Genomic DNA, 23,802 nt, shown 5'->3' on the forward strand with positions numbered 1-23,802 from the left:
CAACACCAGGAAGACCCACAACACCAGGAGGACCCACAACACCAGGAAGACCCACAACACCAGGAGGACCCACAACACCAGGAGGACCCACAACACCAGGAGGACCCACAACACCAGGACCAGGGCAGCTGCGCTCTTCTTCATTTAGATTTGTTCCTTTGTATCTGCAGACACCAGCAAAGCTGAACAGCAACCTGGGGCATCAGAAGAACAGTGTGTGTGACATCAGTGTGTGCTCACAACCAGGAGGGTTGGACGTCACTGCAGCTGCTGGAGAGACGACGCATGCAGAGCACCTTAGGGTGAAGTCAGCCGGGTGGAAGGCCGCGGTTTCCACTGCCCGCCTGGCGGTGAGCAGGAGTTGACACAACTTGGTCATTACAGACGCTCCGGGCTGAAAACCCAGTCTGTGTGAATCTTGGCCACCACACGGGTTGGCAAAGCTCTGGAGCTGGTTTGTCCTTCTCTTTTATCCTTTTTCAAGAATGTGTTAATGTTAATGCTGCACATGAAACGGAACACACAGCGCACCGCGGCGGGCCAGCGCGAGCACCCACGCTGCTGGTTCGGAGGAACTCGTGATGCCCATGAACTCACCTTCACGGGGCTCCGGCCGGATGCCAAGAACTCAGGTTCCCTTTGAGCTCAGCCTGACCTCGCCTGCCTATTGATCACTCATCAGAAACACTGGCACTTCGAATGGGAACTTGGGCACTGATGGAAACGGGCTTGAGTGGGAATTTAACTTTGTAGGAACAGAGCTTGCTGTCACAACGCCCATTCCGCTGGCTTTGGTGAGCCAGGAGCGTTTTCACTGGGGACAAGAAGAGAAAGGAAGGGAGGCGACGTTAGGTTGTGACATGTGAGGTACACTGCAGGAAGAACGAGAGCGGCACTGCCGGAGCCACGGGCATTATGGCGCACTGAGAAGACACAGCACTCGGGAAGGGGTGTGCAGGGGCACCTGAGGCCCCACGCTTGGGCTGGCGGGAGTCTGGGCACAGGCATGCCAGAGGCCAGCCCTTCCTACCCTGCCCCACCTGAGACTCCGACACCTGAGGTCCCATCTGAGCATCTGTGTGTTCTGATCCTTGTTCAGAAGGAGGACAAAACAGAAGAGATGGCTGTATGTCTGCGTGAGCCTGTCTCTACCTTAGGGAAGAGAACACAGAGAGTACTGCTACAAACCAGAGAAGGGGACTTGTCCTAACACTCCATTCTGCAATTTTACTTTGTTCTTTGCAGAATTGTGGTAAACCCTTACTGTAGATAAAAATAAAAATGTCCAGACTCCCTGAGGCAGTAGAGATGGTGAGTTACACTTGCTAGGCTGGACACTCTCCAGTGATCCTTCCACATCACTCAGCAATCTGAACTTATGCAGAAAGGAGAGAGAGAGATTAATCAACTCAGTTTTTAAACTCTTATAAGTTGGTAAGCAAAGTATTCTGTGCTAAAATACCTCTGGTGATGAAGAACTCATTATTCTTGAAAAACTCTTTTGTTTGGATAACACTGTGGTTATAAAGTATGCCCTTAGTGTCCCAGAGTAGCTCACTATGAAATGTGCCAATGATATTTGATTACGAAGCACTATAAAATATTGTTGCTAAATTTCTGTGTTAAGAGTGAAGCTAGCAAATATAATCAATGCTTTTTATCACTATAATCTAGCTCAAATGCCATGATTTAAACTCTGTTTTATCAAGACTTCAGTGATAGAATGATATTTGGCTTTTATCCAACATTAAACCACCTGTTAACAAGTGAATATTACTCAATCATGAAAAAGGAAGTGGGTACTGATACATGCTATTTCATGGATGAGCCTTGAAAAGATTATGCTAAAGAAAAGAAGCCAGACACAAAGGCCATAGATTGTATCCATTTAGACAGAATGTCCAGCATAGGTAAAAAAGACAGAGATGAGATGAGCGGTAGCCTGGGGTGGCTGGGAAGGAAATGGAGAGAGACTACTCCTGGATCTGGGTTTTGAGTGTGTGAATACTACATCCGAAACTAGCGCTGTGGGCAGTTGTAGTCTTGAATAGACCAAACCCCACTGAATTCTATCTTTAAACGGGTGAATTTTACGGCATGCGAATTACACAGCAATTTTAAGAACAAGGGCCAGACATGCAGTTATAGGACTGAAATAAAAAGTCACTGTGGGAGGCACTGCCACCCGAGGGACTCTGGACTCAGCACAACAGCCAAAATGCACACCACCGCAGCTCTGCGTACGCCTAACACCCACGCGGCGAGGAGTGAACACAGGTCCTAGTAAAGGGTCCCGGGCTGTGTTTACCTTAATACTCCCTGACCCGTGAGAAGCTTTCATCTTTTTATTTTACAGGGAGGGTATGTCAACTTCATTTCAGTGGTACTTGTACTTATGAAAGTTCAGGGAATTTCAAAGCCACAAACGGGTCCTTCAAAGAGAAGCTGGCAAGGTGAGCTGCGATTACGGTCTACTTCCAGCTCCCTGGGGCTGCCTGGGGCTCCCTGGGGCTCCCTGGGGCTCCCTGGGGCTCCCTGGGGCTCCTGTGGGCCTAACTGGAAATGCATGACTCTGCTCAGGCACCTGGGAGGCTCCTGTTCCTCTCCAGTGACAATCACCCGTCCTATAAGAACCAAAGCCTGGTTTGGGGAAAACACTCTCAGAACAAAGCACAAATACGCTGACTTTTTTCAGATCACAAGTTCAAAATGTTATAGGTGTAGAACATCTTACTTCCCTGTGAATGCCACTGAGAACTCCTGTATTAGACCGCATTTTCCCCCCAAAAGAGAAAAGAGACCTTATGTGATGGTTCATAACACGATTGATGTCACCGTCACATAACCTACATACTGTGTTCAACCTCGAGTTCTTGTTTGGTGGTCAGGGATTGTGCATATCTCTTCCTGCTGTAAACTCCAAGAACTGTACGTGAATCTTGATTTTTTAGGTTAAGCTCGATGATGAGGCCTCACGCCCTGAGAGGAACCCAGAGACTCATTAATCAAGCCTCCTCGTGATCCCACCCTCTACTGCAGGGCTTCTTAGACATGCGCACACTACACTGGGCCGCAAAGTGACCAAAGCACACTCAGAATCTCACAATAAAATGACTGTGCAGACGTCCACGTGGGCAGTGACACACAGTGTCACCAAACACCCACACAGCAGAGGGAAGGGGCCCTGGGACACTCACAGTTGTATCCAGGCATGATGTGGTGCTGGGCTTCCAGGCTGGCCAGGGTGATGTGGAAGATGATGTGCAGCAGCAGGAAGGACAGGCTCAGGAAGCACAGCGACTTCAGCAGCCGCCCCGTGTGTCCTGGGGGTGAAAGCAGAGGCTGTGAGGAACTGAGACCAACACCGCTCTGCCTCTCCAAGGGGTCCAGAGAATGCGTCCCTGTACCACCCGTGGTGGAGGCTGGCCCACCAGTCCAGGCGTGCACTGACCCCGACCTTAACTGTTAGTCAATAGCCAAAATCCACCCTGCACAACATCACACAGTCAGCCTCATGTGCATTAAAAACTCAATGTAATAGAAAAATGTCTTCTTACGCATTATATGACATGTTATATGGCATTTTTTTTTTTTAGAGAGAGAGAGAGAGAGAATTTTAACATTTATTTTTTAGTTTTCGGTGGGCACAACATCTTTGTTTGTATGTGGTGCTGAGGATCGAACCCAGACCGCACACATGCCAGGCGAGCGCACTACGGCTTGAGCCACATCCCCAGCCCCAATATATGGCATTTTTATAGTGGAACCACAAAAAGGTTCTGGCCCAGGAAATTGTACAAAAAATTGCTGTCAAACTTGAAGGAGAAGGTAATCTGTATTTTATAAAAGTAGTTGTAGAGAATAGAAAAAGAAAGAAGATAGTCTGAAACATTTTGTAGTTAGGGTAAGTTTAATTTCAATAAAATAAGGCTGGAAGAGAAAACTATGAATCAATTTTACTTGTGAACATAGACCTAAACTATTAAAAAGATTTATTAAGTAGCTGAAATAGCACAGTAAAAAAAAGAATACATCATAATCAACTAGACTTTATTGCCGAAAACCAAGGGTGGTTTGACATTAATGGATCTGTAAGGGGATTCACATAGCAGTGGGCTGATGTCACAACTTTCTTAATGGACACAAAAGAAACACTTCTGAAAATTCAAAATGAATTCATGGTTAAAAAATTGAGAACAGGAGCAGAAAGAAGCTTTCTTAAAGGACTGAGCCCATGGCTAAAGCAAGCATGCTCTTTCTGATACAAGTTTAGGCGGGGTCTCACTAACGTCAGAGATAAGGACACTCAACGATGTCACCACCAATTATCATACTGCTGGGTGTTCCAATAATACTGTAAAATTAAAACAAAGAATGAAGAATCTTATTAGCCAGAAATATTTACAGATAATATGATCAAGTAAAATAATTTTCAGAGGATATCATTACCAATATAGAGCATTGAACTGAATCCACAGACCAACTATTAGAACAAATGTAAGAATTCAGGAAATGACTGAGATACAAGACCATCTTGCAAAAACCAACATTCCTCCCCACAGTGCAGTAACCAAATAGAAACCGAGGCACAACTTGGTAAGCAATCAGAACTCTGCAACGGTTTGGTCAGGTGTCAGGCTGGGCTGCTCCGCACAGTTATCCAATCAAACACTCGTTAGGGGGCTGCTTGGAGTTTTCTGGTGTCACCACAGTCCATGGCCCACTGACTTTAACAAAGGGAGACTGTCCGCCACCTTCCGGGCAGGCCTGGCTCAATCTGCTGGAAGGTCTGAAACCAGGGAGGGGAGTTAGGGAAGGCAACTGAGGGCAGGAGAGGAGCTCAGCTCGCCCCCTGGAGATTGGTCTGTCTGGGACCTTCCCTTCCTGACGGCCTGCCCTGTCTGCTGTGGACCTTCTTGGCCAGTTCACAGTCAGTCCTGCAAACCTCCACATAAAAGTCCTCAACCTAAAAGCTATGCAAAGAAGTATTCAAGTCACATATGCATTTATTTCCTATTGTACTGCAACTCTCTCTGAAACTTGATTAATAAAAATATATATAAAATGCACACAGTTTAAAGACTTTTATGGATAAAATAGAATAAATGAAGAAATATTTTAATTATGAATGAGATGATTTATGGCAAAGATGTCAATTTTCCACAAGTTTGGTCTACAAATTCAATACAATTTCAAATAGCATGCAATAAGAAACTTCTATGTCTTCACCGAATACATTTCAAAATACCTAGAAGGGATGTTCTGAGGATCGCAACAAACATTTAAAAATACATTTAGGAATAAAGCTCTACGAGTTGCTATGCTAATTTTGAAATATTAAGAAATAAGGTCAAAAGTGGGCAAAGCTGGTGTGTGCAAACAGACATTAAGGTGTGTTATAAACCTATAAGTTGAAACAAAATAAATGAATAAAACAGAAAAATAGTCAAGGGCAATATCATACATTGCTAAAGTAAAACCCAACTTATTTAAATTAACTTGGCAAATGTCAAAGCTGACCCTACAAATTAAGAGAAAAGGGATAGGAATGACATCAGCGATGTGACGGGGTCAGAGGCCCCAGCTCTCACCTCCCCACAGAAGCACCAATTTTGGCAACCACCATGAATGAGAGTACTTTTGTGGGAGCCCCAGAGACTAGTTGAGTTACACCATCTCAATGGGAAAAAAAAGTCCCAGAGTGAACGTCCTGAAGAAGGCAAACTGAAAGGAGCGGTTTCCTTTATCCACAGAATCTCTCCCCAGAGTGGCACAGAGTGGTGCTGGGGGGCCTGATTGCACTGCAGTTTCTACTCCTGGGCCAAGTGAGAATGATATGAGCACCCAATTTCCCAGTCTTGCATATGCTGCCCAGGAGGCCACTGTCTCATCCCACCCAGAACACGGAAGGAAGGGAGAAGCATGGATGGGTTGCCGGAAGACAGTGAAGAGCAGGAAGAAGAGTGTGTGTGATTCTCAAGAGCATCACAACCTTGGAGCCCGCTGACAGATTCCACCAAGAGACCCATCACTGACCCTTGCAGGATGAGTCACCCAAAGACCTCCACAGCCCACTGATGCAACCACACCTTGGATCCCTCCTCCTGCAGACAACATCTCACACATCCTTGTGCATGGGCTTGCTGAGCTCTTGCAGATAGTATAGAGACTGCAGCAGCAAACACAGACCCTAGTAACTGGCTGGGCTTTACAGGTTAGCAAGAAGGTGCTCGACTTTGAGCACTTTGTTAGGGACCTACCCTAGAAAAAACAAGCGGTCGTCTCTCAGCACCAAGCATGGCTTTACTGATATGGGAGGCATAGGAACCCAAGAAAAGAAGTGACAAGAGGGGAGCAGCAGGTCTACCCACAGAAAAAAATTGAGAGAACCCTCTACCCTCACATAATCTCAAATCAGGCTTACTGGTGAAGCGTTTTCTCTTCTGAAGAGAAAAGACTGGAGAAGGGCAAGTGCCAAAAAGGCTGAAAGGAGCACAAAGAATCAAGGAAACATGACACCACCAAAAGAAAAAACTGAAGCCCATCTACGTGAGAAAGCCCATATACAGGCTGAGCCCATATACATGAAAAGCCACAAATTTCCTGGCAAAGATTCAAAATAATCACCTTGCAATTCAGTGAGCTATAAGAAAATACAATCAGCTAGATGAAATCAGGAAAGCTGTACATGAGACATTCAGTAAAAAAGGTAGGACCAGAAAAAAGGAATCAAGCAGAAGAATATAAAGCCTGAAGTGAAAAATTCAATAGAAAGCGTCAACAGCTGACTGGGCCAACCAGAAGAGTCAGAGAGCTTGCAGACGGATTATTTGATATTACCCAGTAGAGGAAGGAACAAAATTTAAAAACAATGAAAAGGAGGTGAAAATAGGTTGTGGCAGTCATGGGACACCAGCAAGTGACCATTAGACACATTATAATGTCCAGAAAGGAACAGAATGAGAAAGGGGCAGAAAGTTAACCCAAAGGAACAATGGCAGAAAAGCCACCTCATCTGAAGAGTCAGATAGACATCAGGGCCCAAGAAGCCTAAAGAACTCCAACGAGTAAGGAGGTCTTCACAGAGATACACTATAATCAAAGTTTCAAAGGCCTAAAACAAAAACAAAAATTTAAATGAGCAAAAGAAAAAAAAAGTCATCACCTACCAGAACCCCTCCAGATGACTGTGAGTGCTTCTAATCAAGCCTGAGAGAGTGGGAGATGTATTCAAAATGCTATGAAAAGACTTTCAGCCCAAGCAGGCCACTCATGGACGCTGTCCTTCAGAAATGACAGGCAGGTGCTGGAGGGGCTTGGCACCACCAGACCAGCCTTATGAGAAATGCTGAAGGGAGGACATGAAATGAAAAGACACCAAAGAGCCACGTGAAGGGCTCTGAAGACATGAAGCTCACTGATTAAGGCAAGAATATGGTCAAAGTCAGAATATTCTTAAGGCTGCAATGGTGCCATGTTGATTATGTTGAACTCCAATGTAAAAGTTGAAATATGAAATCATTAAAAACTATCATCACAATAATTTATTTGTAGATATGAATTTTAAAAATGTGAATTGTGACATCAATAACATGAAATATGAGAGAATCAAAGTGTAGTTTTTACGTGTGACTGAAATAAAGTTGCTGTCAAATTACGTAGATTATTATAACTAGAAGCTGTTTCATGTAAGTTTCATGGTACTCGTTAAACCCAACCTGTACAAGATGCACAAAAGGTAAAATGAATCAAAGCACACCACTACAAAAAAATCATATCATGAAGGGAGAGAATAAGAGAGGAAGAAAGAGCAAAGAGACGAGAGAGAGAGAGAGAGAGAGAGAGAGAGAGAGAATGAACAAAATGCCAATTGTTGGTACTGACCTATCAATTTTTTAAATGTAAATGAATTAAATTATCCTGTTAAAAGATTGAGGATGATGAAATAAATTTAAAAACAAGATCCAACTATATGTGTACCAAAAAATTCAGCTTTCAGGACACATACAGGATGAAAATGAAGGGAGAGAAAAACATATTTCATGCAAAGGGTTACCAAAGGAGAGCAGGGAGGGCTATTCTCATATCAAAGTAAACTAAGTCAGAAAGCTCTCACAAGAGACAAAGATGGTCATTTGATGAAGTTGAAGCATTCAATTCATAGGAAGGATAGAATAATTTTGCACATACACGCACATGACCTCAGAGCACCCAGGTGTGCCTGTTAGTGGAGATGGATGGAGAGGTAGATGGCGGTACAATCACAGTAGGGTCCTGCACAGTCCAGTTCACAATGGCCACACCTTACAGACAGAAAAGCCAACAGCATGGGTCTGAGCAGCTTGGCAGGCGCTCCACTGACCCCCGAGCACACTTTCTTCCCAGGCACACACAGAATGTTCTCCAGGACAGATGGCAGGCGAGGCCACAAAGTGAGTCTGATCCAATCTCCTCACCCTGAACTCACGTCTTTCTGACCACAGTGGATGGAACTGGAAACCAACGACGGGAAGAAAAGGGAACAATCCAAAACAGGGCGAAATTTAGCAGCACATGTGTGAAAATCACGGAATCAGAGAAGAAACCAAAAGAGAAATAAAAATACCTGGAGACTAGTGAAAATTAGAAGACCATGAGCACAGTACGTCCAGGGGTACTGGATCCAGAGTGTCCCCAAGGTCCCTGTGTGGGTGGCATGGCCCAGGCTGGTGGAGCTACTGGGAGGGGGTGGACTCTTGGGAGGAAGGGCCTGGGTGGAGGATGTGGGCCACGGTGGTGCATCTTGTCCTTGGCCCCGTCCCCCAGACCTCTCTCTCTCTGCTTCCTGGGTGCCACGAGGTGAGCAGAAAGAAACCCTTAACAATTTCCTAGCAGACCACATTCCACAGCACACTGAAGGGGACACCTGCCACGGTCCCGTAGTATTTATTCTTGGTTGCAGGGAGGGCTCAACACACAGAAATCTGTAAATGTAAAATACCCCATTACCAAAATGAAGGACAAAAAAAAAATCATACAATCATGTCAATAGATACAGAAAAGTTGTTTGACAAAAATCCACATCATTTTAAGCTTAAAAACTCTCAACGGATGAGGTACAGAAGGAATGTTCCCCAATACAATAAAGACCATGTCTTACAAGCCCACAGGGAATATCCTACCCAGTGGCTAAGAGCTGGAAGATTTCCTCTCAGATCAGGAAAAGGCCAAGAATGAACACTCTTGCCACTGCTCTTCAAATAGTTCCAAAATCCTGGCAAGAGGGAAAAATAAAAGGCACCCAAATTGGAGAAGTGTTAAATTGTTCCTATTGAAGTTAATTATTTTAATACATAGAAAATCCTAAAGACTCCACCAAAAAAAAAAAAAACTGTTAGAATTAATTTAAAAATTCAGCAAAGTTGCAAGATACAAAATCAACATGCAAATATCAGTTGTGTTTCTATAAACTGATAATGAACTATCTGTAAAATTAAAAAAAAAACCTCACATTTACAATAGCACTTAAAAGAAAGGAATACTCAGGCACAGATTTAACCAAGGAGGTGAAAGGTCTGTGCCCTGAAAACTGTAAAACACCAATGAAAGGGGTGAAAAGAGAGGTAAGCAAGTGGGAACACACCCCCATTCTCATGGACTAGAACTAATGTTGTTAAAATGTTCATACCACTCAAAACTGCTATGGTCTCAAAACAATCCCCTCTCAAAATACCGATGTGGTTTATTCACAGAAATGGAACAAAAAATTGTTCAAAAATTTGTTTGGAACCACAAAAAATCCCAGATATCTAAGAACTATTGAGCAAGAATCACAAAGTTGCAGGCATCACACTTCCTGATTTCAAATGTATTATAAATTTACAGTAATTAAAATAGAAGGTACAAAGACCAACACAACAGAAGAAAGAGCCCAGAAGTCAACCCACACATACATGGTCAATAAATCCTTCATGAGGGCTCTGAGAAGACCCAGTAGGGAAAGGAGACATCCTTAACAAGTGGTATTGGAAAAACTGGATACCTGCCATCAAACAGTGAAAATGGACCCCTGTCTCCCACCTTGTAAAAAATACCAACTCAAAGTAGAATGAATGCCTGAAACTGCAAACATCTAGAAGAAAAGCTAGGCAAAAGGTTCCTTTACATTAGTATTGGCAATGATTTTTTTTTTTAATGTGGTACAGAAAACAAAGCAAAAAATAACTGGGATTACATTATGGAAAAGTTTTTGCACACCAAAATGAGAAGGTCACCTATGGAATGGGAGGATACATTGGCATGCTGTAAGTCTGATAAAGGGTTAATATCCAAAATATATAAATCTGGCCTAACTTTCCTATGTATATATAATGAGTATCCCACAAGGAATCTCACTATCGTGCACATCTACAAGACTGGGTCCTAATTTGAAAAAGATATGCTGTAGGTCGGTATAAATATGTCAAAATAGTCTCTACTGTCATGAAGAACCAAAAAGAACAAATAAAAACACAAAATATATGATGAACTCATACAACTAAATAGTAAAAAACAAAAAAACATATTAAGAAATGGGCAAAGGGTTTGGGCAAGGGTTCTTTTCTCCAAAGAACACATAAAAAGAGCTGTCAGGTATTTGGCGAGCTGCTCAGTATCACCAGTCATTGGGGAAATACAAATCCAAACCTCAACTGAGCTATCACTTCTGCCATGGTCTGAATGTCTCCACCTAAAATTCCTGAGTGACAACTTAATTGCCATCGTGATGGTCTGAAGAGGGAGGACCTCGGGAAGGGCTTCAGTGGTGACAGAAGAGCCCCCTGGATGGGATTAGGGCTCTCACCAAGGGCTTTGGGGGTGAGGGGTTATACCCTTGTCCCTTCTGCCATGTGAGGAGGCAGTGCTGTGCCCCTCTGCAGGGGGCCAGCACAGGCACCATGATGGAGCAGAGACAGGGCCTGTACCAGACACCAGTGCTGCCAGGCCTCCTCCTGGGATGTCTCAGACTCCAGAACTGCAAGAAACCGACTTCTCTTCCTTACACGTTCTGTGGTCTGTTACCGCAGCACAGGCGGACGAAGGCAGCCTCAGGACAACAGCCTCGCTATGGCTACTACTGAACATCAGGTAGTCAGTGTTAGTGAGGACTTGGGGAAACGGAAACGCACACTGTGTGCGGGAATGTAATTTGGTTTAGCCATTGTGGAGAATTGTGTGAAGGTTTATAACAAATTAAAAATAGTACTATGCTATATGGTCCAGCAATCCCCCTTCTGCATGCATGTCCAAAAGAATTAAATTGGGATCTCCAAGACTTATCTGCATGCCCATGCTAACTGCAGCAGGATGAAAAATACCAAGATATGGAAACAATTTAAATGTCCATTGAGGTAGGTGAATGGATGTAAAAATTTGTGGTATACATGCACAATACAATGGAACAGCATCCAGCCTTCACAAAGCAGAGTCTGCCATTTGCTTTGATGTGGATGGGCCTGTAGAGTAATATGCTGACCAAAACAAGCCAGAGGCAGGAGGACAAGGGCTGCCTGACCTGACTTGTACATGGAATCTAAAGTCCAACTCATTGACACAGAGAGTGGCCAGGTGGTTGCCAGGGGCTGGGTTTTGGGGGAAGTGTTAATGGTTAGATGATGGTTGAAGGGTAAAGTCACACATGATAAAGGAATTCTAGAGAAGTCCTGCTCAGCTAGGGATGAATTTTATGCTAAGTATTATTATCAAAACCAAAACTCACTAATAATAGAAAGGGGTGGAGGAGCCCTGGGGATGGACATGTCTGAGTTTGGTGGTGCTGATGGTTCTGCAGCTCCTTGAGATGTGTACATCAGGCAGCCACATGTAAATGGTGCATGAATACAGTGGTTCTTAATATAATATAGTGGTTCTTAGCCAGATAAAAACTGGCTATAATATAGAAAAAAAGTAATGCTAGTTCCTTGCCATACACAAAGGTGATCTCCAGACAAATAAAGACCTAAGCACAAACAATAAAATTCTAGAGCCAATAAATGAACACATGAAGTAATAACTTCATGACTTTGGAGCAGGGTTTGTTTTCTAAAATAATGCTAAAAAACTAAGCTATAGGAAAAAGAAAAGATGGTTTTAACTGCATTATGTTGGAAATTTCACAAATGCCAACATAAATAAAATGGACAGACAAATGATTAGGACATCTGAAATGTATATTAGATTCATGGAACAGATAAAGAATCCCTGTATATCAACATTGGGCAAAACATTTAAATGAGCATCTTGCCAGAGAAGATCAGAGTAGGGAATCCGCTAATAGGGAGAAGCTAAAAGCCACTGTAACAAAAATGAGCTAAGATATAAATGATCAGACATCTCATACCCACTTGATCAGGAAACGTTATAAAATGCCATAACCCTGAGTTTCTGTGAGGGAATCTCACCCAGGTGTTAGTTTGAATTAGTACAGACTTTCTGGAAGTCATTACTTAAGAATACCTGACCCTCTGACCCAGCACACTACTCAACAACCTGTAATCCCAGCTCCGTGGGAGGCTGAGGCAGGAGGATTGCCATTTTGAGGGTAAAGTCACACACACCCACACCCACCTGCCCCCCACCCCACTCATATGCTGTAGTTTTTATTGCTTTTACTGGAAAGAAGTAAGTATGAACACACAGAAAGACATTTTCTCAAGATCAGTGAAGTAATGTCTCATTGTGTGCTATAAACAAGGAGGTTTTACTTGTCTAAACCCTTAGAATAACATTTCTCAAGGGCAAAGGAACACACACACACACACACACACACACACAGCCACACACACGCATACACACTAATCAAGGTGAAATTCACACAGTAAATTGGATGGCACCCCTGTATTCACCAATATACTCCCAGTGTTGAGCCACTGCTGCCTCTGCCAATTTCCAAAGCTCCTTATCCTAAGGCACCTGGTGTGCAGTTACTCTCCATCCCCCACCCAGCCCCAGCAGCCACACGCCAGCTCTCCAACTCCATGGAGGTCCCACACACCTGTAGCCACACTGCAAAGGGCCTTTTTTGAGTGGCTTCTTAGATAGAGCATACTGATTTCAAGCCATGCATCTGCAGACTGCATCAATACTGCATTCTCTTTATGGCTGAGTATTATTCTACTGCATGTATGGAAATTTGCTCATCCACCCATCTAAGGATGGACATTGGAGCTTCGTACCTACACTGCTGCTCCAAACACACACATACACATGCTTGCTGGAGTACCAGTCAACAATTATTTTATGTAGATATCTAGGATGGAATTGCTGCTTCATATGCAATTATGTACTTGGCTTTTAGAGGAACTGCCAAATTGTTTTCCACAGCAGATGTGCTCTTATACATTTTTTTTGGCAGCCATGTACAAGGGTTCCAATTTCTCAACATCTCTGTCAGCATTTGTTATTTTCTATTTATTATCATTTTTTTCTATAGCTATCCTAATGGGTATCAAGAGAAAATCTGTTGTAGCTTTGATTTGCGTTTCCCTAATGATTAATAATGTGCTTATTGGCCATTTTCATATTTTCTTCTAGAAGGAAATTGTCTTACTGATCTGTTTCTATCACCATGACCATGGCACACAGTTTTGAATACTGTAGCTTCATAGTGATTTTTAAAATGAGGAAGAATGTGTCTTACAACTCTGGTGTTCCAAAATACCAATTTTGCTATTTGAGATCCCTTATAATTCCATATCAACTGAAGGATCAGTTTTTTTTAATTTATGCAAAAAGTCTATTTGCATTTTAACAGTGGTTATACTGTGTCTGTAGATTATCTCAAGTGGAAGTGACATCTTAACAATACTAAACCTTCCAATCCATAAGCACAGGGTTTCTTTCCATGTACTTAGAACTTCAGTTACATTCAACATTTTCAATGCACAAGTCCTTCACCACTTGGGTCCAATTTATTCACAGGTATTTCTTTATTTGATTACTATAGATTATTCATTGTCAGTGTACAGAAACACAACTGATTTTGTGTGTTGACTTTTACTGAGACTTTGCTGAATTTATTATTTCTAGAAGTATTTGTGTGAATTTTTTTGGAATTTTCTATATATAAGTACACACCATCTGCAAACAGGGGTATGTTTTTTTTTTTTTTTCCTAGTTTGATGGTCTTTAATTTTTTTCTGGATTAATTTTCCTGGCCAGAAATTCTGACACAACACTGAACAGAAACGAAAAAAGTAGCCATATTAGATTGCTAACATTGCCTTAATAAAATATCACAAGCTGGGGGCCTTAACTAACAGATCTTCATTTTCCCACATTTCTGGAGGCTATGGGTCTAAGGTCAGAGTGGCACAAGTGGGTTCAGGTTTAAAGGGACCTCTTCTTGGCTTGCAGGTGACACTTCTTGCTGCCTCTTCACATAGTCTCTCTTCTGCACCCATCCCCAGCATCTCTGTGTGTCCCAATGTCCTCTGACAAGGAGATCTGTTAGCCTTCATTAGGAACCATCCTAACCCCCTTCTTTTATTTTAATTATCTCTTTGAAGTATCTCCAAGTACAGTCACATTCTAAGATGCTGGCGTAAGGGCTTCAACCTATATATTTTGGGGATGCTGTGGTTTGAATCTTAAATGTATCACCAGGTCCTGTGTTTTAAAAACTTGATCCTCATGGTTGTTGCCCTGCTGGAAGTTGGTGGAACCGTAAAGAGGTTGGGCCTAGGGTAGGCTGTCTTTAGGTGATTAGATGCACGCTCTTGTGGCAGATAATGGGATCCAAGACCCTTTTTCTCCCTTGAGTTTCCTCCTGGACATGAGGTGAGCAGTTTTATTCAGCCAAAGCCTCCAACTATAATGTGCTGCCTTGTCACAAGCCACAAAGAACAGGGCCAACTGATCATGGGCTATAACCTTCAAAATTATGAATGAACCTTACCTTTTTATGAGTTGACTATCTGGGGTATTTGTTTTAGCAACAGGAAGCTGATTAACATGGGGAACATAATTCAGCCCATAACCTAACGGTGCCCTCTAGATTCTCAAAATTCATGTACCTGTTAAGTGAAAAATAATTTAGACCTTTCCCAAAGCCAAAAAGTTTTGACCATTCAAGCATCAAATCCAAGTCCAATGTCTTATCTAAATACAATCTGAATCAAATGTGAGTGAAACTCAAGATACAATTCATTTTGAAGGCAAAATGGCCAAATTCTTCTTCAGTTGCGAATCTGTGAAGATAAACAAAGTATCTGCTCCCAAAATACAATTATGGGACAGCACAAGGTAGACTTTCCCATTCCAAAGTGGAGAGAGGAAGGAGAAATGGCTTGCAACAAGCCCAAACCCAACAGGGCGAATTCCAATAGGGTCCAGTCTCAAGGATGACCTTTGGCTCAGTGCACTGCCTTTCAGGTACGTTGTTAAAATCGATGCCTTTAGGTTTTCTTCAGTTAGTGCTTTCACAGAGATTACTTTGAGTACTGGATAGGAGGGGGATTGAGTGAGAGCAGGAGCACAGAGCTGACCACTTACAACTCTGCCTTAGCCTTCACTTCCTGCTTTCACTAAGCCTAGCAAGAAAAGAAAAATGAAAGCTTGGGGGTTCTATCAGGCCTGTTCTGAGTACAGATCCAGTTCTGGGAAAGTAAGTGACTTTTTAAATTTTCCAGTGGACCAGGACACTTTTGAGTGCCATGATTTCTCAAAGAAATCTTCTCTTCAGTTTTCCCTCCTAGGATTTTAAGATGCCATTGCTTATCTCAGTTGTGATTTTTTTTTTTTTCGCTCTGAGCAGTTGTGAGTTGTTCATTTGATTTATGAGTTAGATGTCACAAAGTCAATAAATGTGCATCAATCTTTCAGGCTGCCGCCAGATGCGGCAATAAAGACAAATGCTATTCTTTGTGAATCAAGTCCTTTCTGCTCTGGAACCAAAGTGGGAATGAGGGGTGTTGTCTTTAAGACCTCTGTGTGAATGAGCATGAAGCAAAGACAAACACCAATGTCGAATATTTGCATGCTGTTTTAAAATGTTTTGATTCTTTGTTTCTTGATTCATTATTCTCTTGATTGCTGCAAATGTTGGACAGTCTGAAGAGTTCTTAAAATTTTGATTCTGACTGTTTTTGCTTGATTTTTAGATGTTCTCTGAGAGGGTCAGCACTTGGAGGTGTGTATGTATTAAGCCACTTGCACTTATGTCCATTTTCAATTGCCAAACATTTCTTATTCTCAGCTCTTTTTTCCCTTATCCTGTGTACCTGGCCTGAGGTGAGGTGGACACCCTGTGGGAAAGGCATGGCAGAGGAAAGCCACTGCATTCATGGCAGTCATAGGAGGGAGAGAGAAAGGGGGCGGGGGGAGTACACATTGTGTGGGGGTATATATTGTGTGCTATGTATTTTAATTTCTTTTTTTGAGAGAGAGAGAGAGAGAGAGAGAGAGAGAGAGAGAGAGAGAGAGAGAAGTTTTAATATTTATTTTTCGGCGGACACAACATCTTTGTTGGTATGTGGTGCTGAGGATCGAACCCGGGCCGCACGCATGCCAGGCGAGCGAGCTACCGCTTGAGCCACATCCCCAGCCTGATGTATTTTAATTTCAAAGTACATATACCTGCCTGTGATGAGCCACAGTCTCAGGGGTGTAGTGATGACCCCAATGCTCCTTTATATACCTCTGGGGTGAGGCTCTGGACCCTGAAGAACGTGAAGCTGGAGGCAGGGGGTCCTCTGTATAATTCTTCATGCATGACCCTCAGCTGATGTTGGACAGAACCAACAGTGGGGGAAAGACAAAGGCCATGCCATTTGGGGTGCCAGAAAGTGGAGTGTAGCGGAATGAAACGCTTCTCCAAGTCGAAGTCCTTGTTTTCTTAAGGGAATCTCAGAAGAGCCCTGTGCAGAGCCACTGGGAGCTAATTGCTAGAAAAATGCTTCCGCCGCACCCCCCCCCCCGCCCCGCCGGCCCCCTACACCCACACTCCAGGGACTAAGCCTGCTGAGGTGGGGAATGGACTCCCCAGCCCAATTATTTCTCTCATTCCTTACCATTTGTAGGTCCCTTGGTGCAAAATTTGGTGAACTGGCTTAATAAATAATAAGAAATCTGAGGACTCCTTGTTGGCCTGATGTAAAGCGTTCTTGCCGACAGCATTGAGGGCAGCTCACAGAGACCACCTGTTGTCATCTGTGTGGTTTTCTTTAGTGGACATTTAGTGGGGTCTCCCTAGTACAAGGCATTGTTCGAGAAATGTCTTGAGAGGTAAGGCCAGGTGCCCACGCTTAGGGAGCATTCGGGCTGCTCACTTTAGGAAATGCACAAAGCAGTTATCTGGAACACCCTGAACAGGCCTCTGTTGACCGAACTGCATTGTGTCAGCTGCAGTGAGAGATGTCAGGGGACACGTGGGCAGTGTGCACCATGGGTGTTAGGATAACTGAGGTTCTCGAGATGGACCCTTAACTTCAGAGCTCCTTCAGAAGAGCTCCCCCGTTCTGGTTTTGACAGTTCCATCAACAGAGCAGATTTTTCACATGTCTTGTTGGAATATTTTGCATTCTCTCTCTTTCACTCTGTCTAAGCCAACTCCCTACAGCAGCTAGGCTGAAAATAAATATATGAACCTTAAACCACACTTCTCATATTCCAAATCATCCACAAAAATGAAGAAGGCTTTTTATTCCCACATGGTTGCTCCCGGAGAGGAGTGAGTTGCTGGGCCATCCTTAGAGGACCGACGTGGAGGCAGCTAGTTTGAGCAGCTGGTGAAATCCCAGCATCAGAGGAGGAGCAGGGCTGGGTCTCCAGTCTGGAAACTTCCCGGCTGTACCTGGTAAATACCCACCAGTTCCTCTCTTTCTGTTCCTGTCTGAAGTCTCAGGATTTCCATCCAGAGTTAATGAAGGAGCGCGGGGTGGGCTCCAGCTGCCAGCTCTCCCCCAGGTCACTCTCCACAGTCAGACACACAGGGAGCCAATGTGGCCACTGCTCAGCTCCTCCCACAGGTAGAGGGCTGGGAATCAACAGGGGACCAGGCAGGAAGTGTCTGTAATGAAGCGATGACCCCAGCCAGGGAGTTTCTGCAACAAAGTTTTCTGCAGAGGGTTCCATGCCCTGCCCTAACCTTCTTTGGCCGTTGTAGAAAAAACATGGAAACCATCAGTTGTTTAGGGTCAGAGTTGCAGAAATCACAACATTGTTTGCTAAAAAAAATAAAATAAAAGTGATGAGAGGGAGCCTGCTGACCCTCTTCCCGCGGCCCTGTGGCTTGTTCATAGAGTTGGCAGGAAGCCCTAACTCAGGGTTCCACGTTCACATGAAAGCGCTTCTCTGGCCTCTGGTGGCCCACACCTCACAGCCTGGAACCCCAATGCATTGCTCAGCTGCCTTGGGGGAGCCAGGTCTGCAAGGCCAAGGCAGGGGCACTTGATAGGGGCATCCCCACGTTTCTCTCCACTTGCCCACCCGTGAGCTCACAGAGAGCTCTGGCCATGGAGGGGGAGCAGGTGGCCATTGTCTCACGTCCTGAGGGCAGAAGTGGTGGATGGGTCCATCCTGCCAGGACGCTCCACCTCCACCTCCACACTGGATGTCTACACTGGCCTGGTCCCCACCAGCCCGCCCCCAGGGACCATGAGAGAAGTGTGAGGAAAGCCATTTTACTAGGGTGCATGAAAGAGGATTATCCAGGTCGGCCTGTTTGTATAGCTTGGTTTTTCGGTGCTAGGGGAAATTTTAGATGTGCTGGCACAGGGCTTGGCGTTGTACCTTAATGTCTTTTTCTTTCCCCATTAACAAAACATTACCACAAAACAGCTGCCTCATGGTATCTAGAATCAAGCACATCTGTACTAGTTGAGTTTGATTTTTGACCTGACTTTCTTCTGGCAGCGAGGGCCTGAGTGAGCCCTGTGACTGGCTGTGAAGTGCCCTGTGGGTGTGCCCGTGGACCCTCCTGTGCACAGCCCCGTGTGGAGGAGTCGGCACCGGTGCCTTTGTTGGGTCGCCATAAACAGAGAATGGCTCTCAGATCTAGTGGGGCCAGCGGAAGGCCTGGTGGGAACTTTCTTGAATTTCGAAAGCACGGCCTCTTTGCTTATTTGTATCTATAAAACTTTGCTTTCAAGCTTCCTTCTTCCACTAGAAAGGGATCAGCAACAGCAGCCTCAGGGTCAAATCTGCCTTTACCCTGGATTGTGTCCTTCCCCACCCTGCTGTGGTGCTGGGATAGAGCGCAGGGTGCTCACAGTTGACCCACACCCCAGCCCTTCTCATTTTTTGAGACAGAGTCTCCCCAGATTGCCCAGGCTAGACTCCAGCTTGTGATCCTCTCAAACTATCCTTCTAGGTAGCTGGGACTAGACGTGTGTGCCACCATGTCTGGGTCCACTGATGCTTTTGTCTGACCTGACAGCTAATTTAAATGGTTGAAAAATGTCAAGAGAAAAATATAGTTTCATGGCATAATGAAAACTACCTGAAGGATAAATATATGTGCTTAATTTTTTTTTACAGGATCACAGCTGTTTGTTAGATTTCTGTCATTACACAATACCCGAGGTAATTATAAAATAGAGAAAAAAGGTTCATTATGGTTCATGGATCTTTGGGGAACACTATGTACAACATAGTAGCAGCTATGAATGGAGGTGGAAAAGGCAGCTCTGAGAAAAGATGACAGAGACACAAATCCCTGCTTCTGCAACGTGGAAAAGGTGCAGACACAACACACAGTAAACTACTGTCCTACAGCAGTGGCAGCTTTATCGGGGCCAAAGTAGACATACAGCAGAATGCGTTCACATTCCCCCCTGCTGCAGGTGACTGGCTGCTTCACAGAGCCCTGCAGGAGTAGCCATTCCTGCAGATGTGTGGCTAGCAGGAGGTATGGACTTCTGGCCCCCTAGCAGCTGCTAAGAAACCACAGCCCTTGGCCTATGAATAGAGTGTGCCAGGAGCCACAGGGTACTGCTGAGCCTCCAACTGCATGCTGGAAGCTGTCCCCACCTTTAGGACGTGTATGCATGGTCCAGGGACAACCTATGTCTCTGAGAAGATGATGTGGTGGTTCTGTGGTGCACCAGGCTGCTACCCACCCCTAACCCCCTCCACAACCACCTCACTACTCCTCAGGTTCTGCAGGTGATTGACTGATAATTGCTCACAACTGTGTTCCTCCCCCTTGATTGTCTTTTTTTTTTTTTTTTTTTTTTTTTAGTTGCAGATGGACACAATATCTTACTTATTTATTTTTATGTGGTGCTGAGGATCAAACCCAGTGCCTCACATGTGTGAGGCAAGCGCTTCGCCACTGAGCTATACCCCCTCCCCTACCCCGTGATTGTCTTTAGTGTAGAAATTTGCCTTGCCTAAGTCACACCCCTGCCTGGGGACAGCTCACCTCCAAAGTCCAGGGTGCAGTGTGGTACGTTTCAGAGCTCAGCCCACCTGCCTCAGCTTTAGACAACTCCAAAGGGCTGTTTGGATGCTGAGACTTCCTGGACTCAGTTGAGGGTGCACTGTCACCCCACAGCATCACTGTCAGTGTATCCTTGGCTCCCTCCTCCTTTCGTTTGTCTTCCCCCAACTTTGGTTCTGTTCAACATCTTCTGACGCTCAGGCATGAAGAACTACCCAGAGGACTCCCTGCCTCTAGCTTCACCTTCTTCAGTGTCCAGAGCTTCTCCCTAGGGTTATGTCAAGGATCTCTGGGGCCATCACCACACGCCTGAGACTTGTCAGAGGCAGGTGTGTGTAGTAACTGCTTGGGTGCCTGTGGCTGTCACGTCTTCATCAAACTTGTTAACAGGTGCACGCTTGATATCAGGAGATGACAGCTTCATGGTTCCAGGGCTGGGACTCCTTGTGCTCTCCTGCTCTTCCCCCAGGGAACACGTACCAGGTTCCTATGATTAACTGCCTCATGACCACTATATTTATTCTCGCTAACCCTGGGCTTTCCTTTCGTGCCTGGGAAGCCAGGCCAGGCAGCTGTTAGCTAGCTAGGCCTTCTGTTTGTCATCTGTGCTCAGGAACAACAGTGGGGTGACTCATCTGCAGAGGGAGTCTGCACTCAAGGCATCGATCATCTAGACTTCTCCCTCCACGAGAGTTTAGGAAATGAGTCGTTTTTTTTCTCCATTGCTATAATAGTATCTAAGAAACTGGCAAGAAGATAATTCAACCTCTCCTTTTTGATTCTACATGCCTCTGGCCTTGCATCCAGGCTGCTGTGGGAAGGGCAGCCACATCCACAAATCCCTCCATCCCACCACCTTCAAGTTCATGTCTTCCTTTCTTTTTTTCCCTCCCTTCTTTCTCTCTTCCTTGTCTGCCTGCCTTCCTTCTTTCCCCCTTCCTTTGCACTTTAACATTAATGTGTACCCCTTTCAGTCTTATTTATTACTTGACTTTTGAATTCTTAGAATAAAAATCCTTCTGTAATAATCTAAAAACTAATCTTAAAATATCTTTCTTTTAATTACATTTCCTATGATTTTTCTTTTTTTTTAATGAGAACCTTTACTCTTTAGAAGATAAATATACCCTTGAAGATTTAATAAGTGTCCTTGAAAATGATAATTCCCCAAATTTAGCCAAAACACTCATTTGAGAGGAAAATCAATACGTGTAACTTCTATAAGGTTATATTTGGGTTACATAAATGCTTTCAAACACATGTCTGGGGTAAAATATAGGCTAAGTAGAGCAAAACACACAGATGTTCAGTGTGCAATTGCATGAGTGCACCTGGGAAGCCACCCTGAGGACCAAGACATGGAGCACAGATGTGACTTAGAATGTCTACCATGCTGCTTTTTACCAACTCCCAATCCCCTAACAGAGACTTAAGAATTACAATGCACTCTGGAGAGCATCAGAGTTAACCTTCAGAAAGTCTAAGATGAAGAGAAAAGCATGTCAAAGGTGCTCAAGAAATGCATCTGAAGTAGAAACAGGGTCAAGAAGCACGACTGACCTCATCAAGAACTATGAATGCTAGAAGATACTGGAACAGCACGGCAGAGAGCTGACGGCAGAAGCACAAAAGACCTCAACCGAAAACCCTATCCCTTCAAATTATCCTTCAAAGAAGGTAAACAAGCCAAGAAAAACTGAATACAATGTGGCCAACAGAGCCACCCTATGAGGAAGAAGTTCTTCAAAAGGGAAAACCACTCTGTTGGGCAGCTCCAACTACAGGGAGGGATGTGGAGCTCAGAGAGGACAAGAGTGGATACACAAATGAATGCAGAACCCCCAGCCCTTCTTAAGTCCCACTGGCTTCCTGCTGCCTGGGGTGGGCATGTTGCTTCCTCACTGACAGGTGCTCTGTGTGTTTGACAAAGAGGAAATACAGTTAGGCCCAGTGGCACATCCCTGAAGTCCCAGTGACTCTGGAGGCGGAAGCAAGAGGATGGCAAGTTAGAAGCCAGCCTGGGAAATTTGGTCTCAAATATAAAACAAAAAGGGCTGCAGATAGAGCTCCATGGTTAAGCACCCCTGGGCTCAATCCCCAGTTACCTGCCACATCCACTCAGAAGAAACAGGCCATACAGGATGAGACTCTTTGTCTAGATGTGCTCAGGACCAGAAGTATTTTACATTTCAGAGTTTTCAGATTTGGGTATATTTGCACGAACTTGATAGTTGAGCAAACCTCATCTGAAAATCCACCCGAATCCATAACTTTGTGAACATCACATCAGAGTAGGGACGCTGGACCTGTGTATGTAAATCTATGGATACACAAAAACCTGGAGCTCCTTTTGCCAAGTTTTCTCACTGATCACTTGGTGGGCAGTAACTCCTTGAATTTGAAAAGTCTCCTTAAAAAAGGAAACTGTTTGTTAGCCATGCTGGCAAGATTTTTGCCTTCAGAGTCTGCAATCTGCATTCCAGCAATAACAGTGACCTTCTGCCACTCACCCAAGGTGCTCTCCTCTGTGCTGAAGAGACCAAACTCACCACAGCCCCAATTTCTGCCCAACCAGGAAAGAGCGAAGCAAACCCCAAACACGTGCCCTTTGCTTGCTTGCTTCAACTTAACAGCTATGACTCAGCTGGGGGCAGCCTCACTTCCTGGCCATCTGCACATTTCATGGCCCAGTGACACTTTCCCAAGTCCTGACAAGCAAGCCAGGTACATCATCTTTGGCTCTTCACCAGGTCCCACTCTTTAATGAACTGGCCTCTGCAACACATTTGGCTTTTGGCCCTGGGTAACAGATGCCTCTGGACCTCTAGCCTTGATCATCTAGATTCTAAATGGCTTGGGATTCCATTCTTGCACATCTCTCAATAACTTCCTCATCCATTGTACCACCTGCTGACTGCATCCTGTATGCCAGAATTACGTTGGGCACTATGGTGACAAAGGTCACAACCCACGGTCCCCACATTGGAGGGACTCACAGTTCAGCATGAGGGACAGCTACTTGGTAAGATAGGTGTTTTACTGGCTCCGTGACAATGTGTATTGTTCTATGGCAGTAAGAATTACTAAATATTTTAGAGTCTTTCTGGCATCTGTAATAATCTTCCAACTGATTAATTCAGTAGGGAACTGGGCACATAACCTTTTCATACAATGAGGCTTTGCTAAGTTCTTATATTATTCCTTGTACCATGTTAAAGAATGAATTCTGCTACTTAATCACTAAGGTGGTTTTGTCCAAGTCCTCCAGAGTCTCTGGGATTCACTCTCTCACTACATATAACTGCAGAATGTTTCACAGTAGAAATCATGGTTCTTGACATGTAGCTGTTGTTTAACTGGGCAGTGTAACTCAAGGGTTCCTATGAAACAATTTTTGGCTGATT

At 44.3% G+C, this 23,802-nt stretch overlaps 1 protein-coding gene across 4 annotated transcripts in view; it reads right to left on the reverse strand.

The window, feature by feature from the left end:
- PIEZO2 (piezo type mechanosensitive ion channel component 2) overlaps positions 1-23,802 on the reverse strand; it is a 345,423-nt gene that overhangs the window by 215,743 nt on the left and 105,878 nt on the right. For all 4 annotated transcript variants that reach the window (XM_081263438.1, XM_081263440.1, XM_081263439.1 and 1 more), the window contains exon 3: positions 3,198-3,323. In XM_081263438.1, coding sequence (XP_081119564.1) covers positions 3,198-3,323 — 126 coding nt within the window. The remainder of the gene's footprint in view (positions 1-3,197; positions 3,324-23,802) is intronic.

This window comes from Spermophilus citellus (genome assembly GCF_964194105.1).
Source record: "Spermophilus citellus genome assembly, chromosome: 12".
NCBI lineage: Eukaryota > Metazoa > Chordata > Mammalia > Rodentia > Sciuridae > Spermophilus > Spermophilus citellus.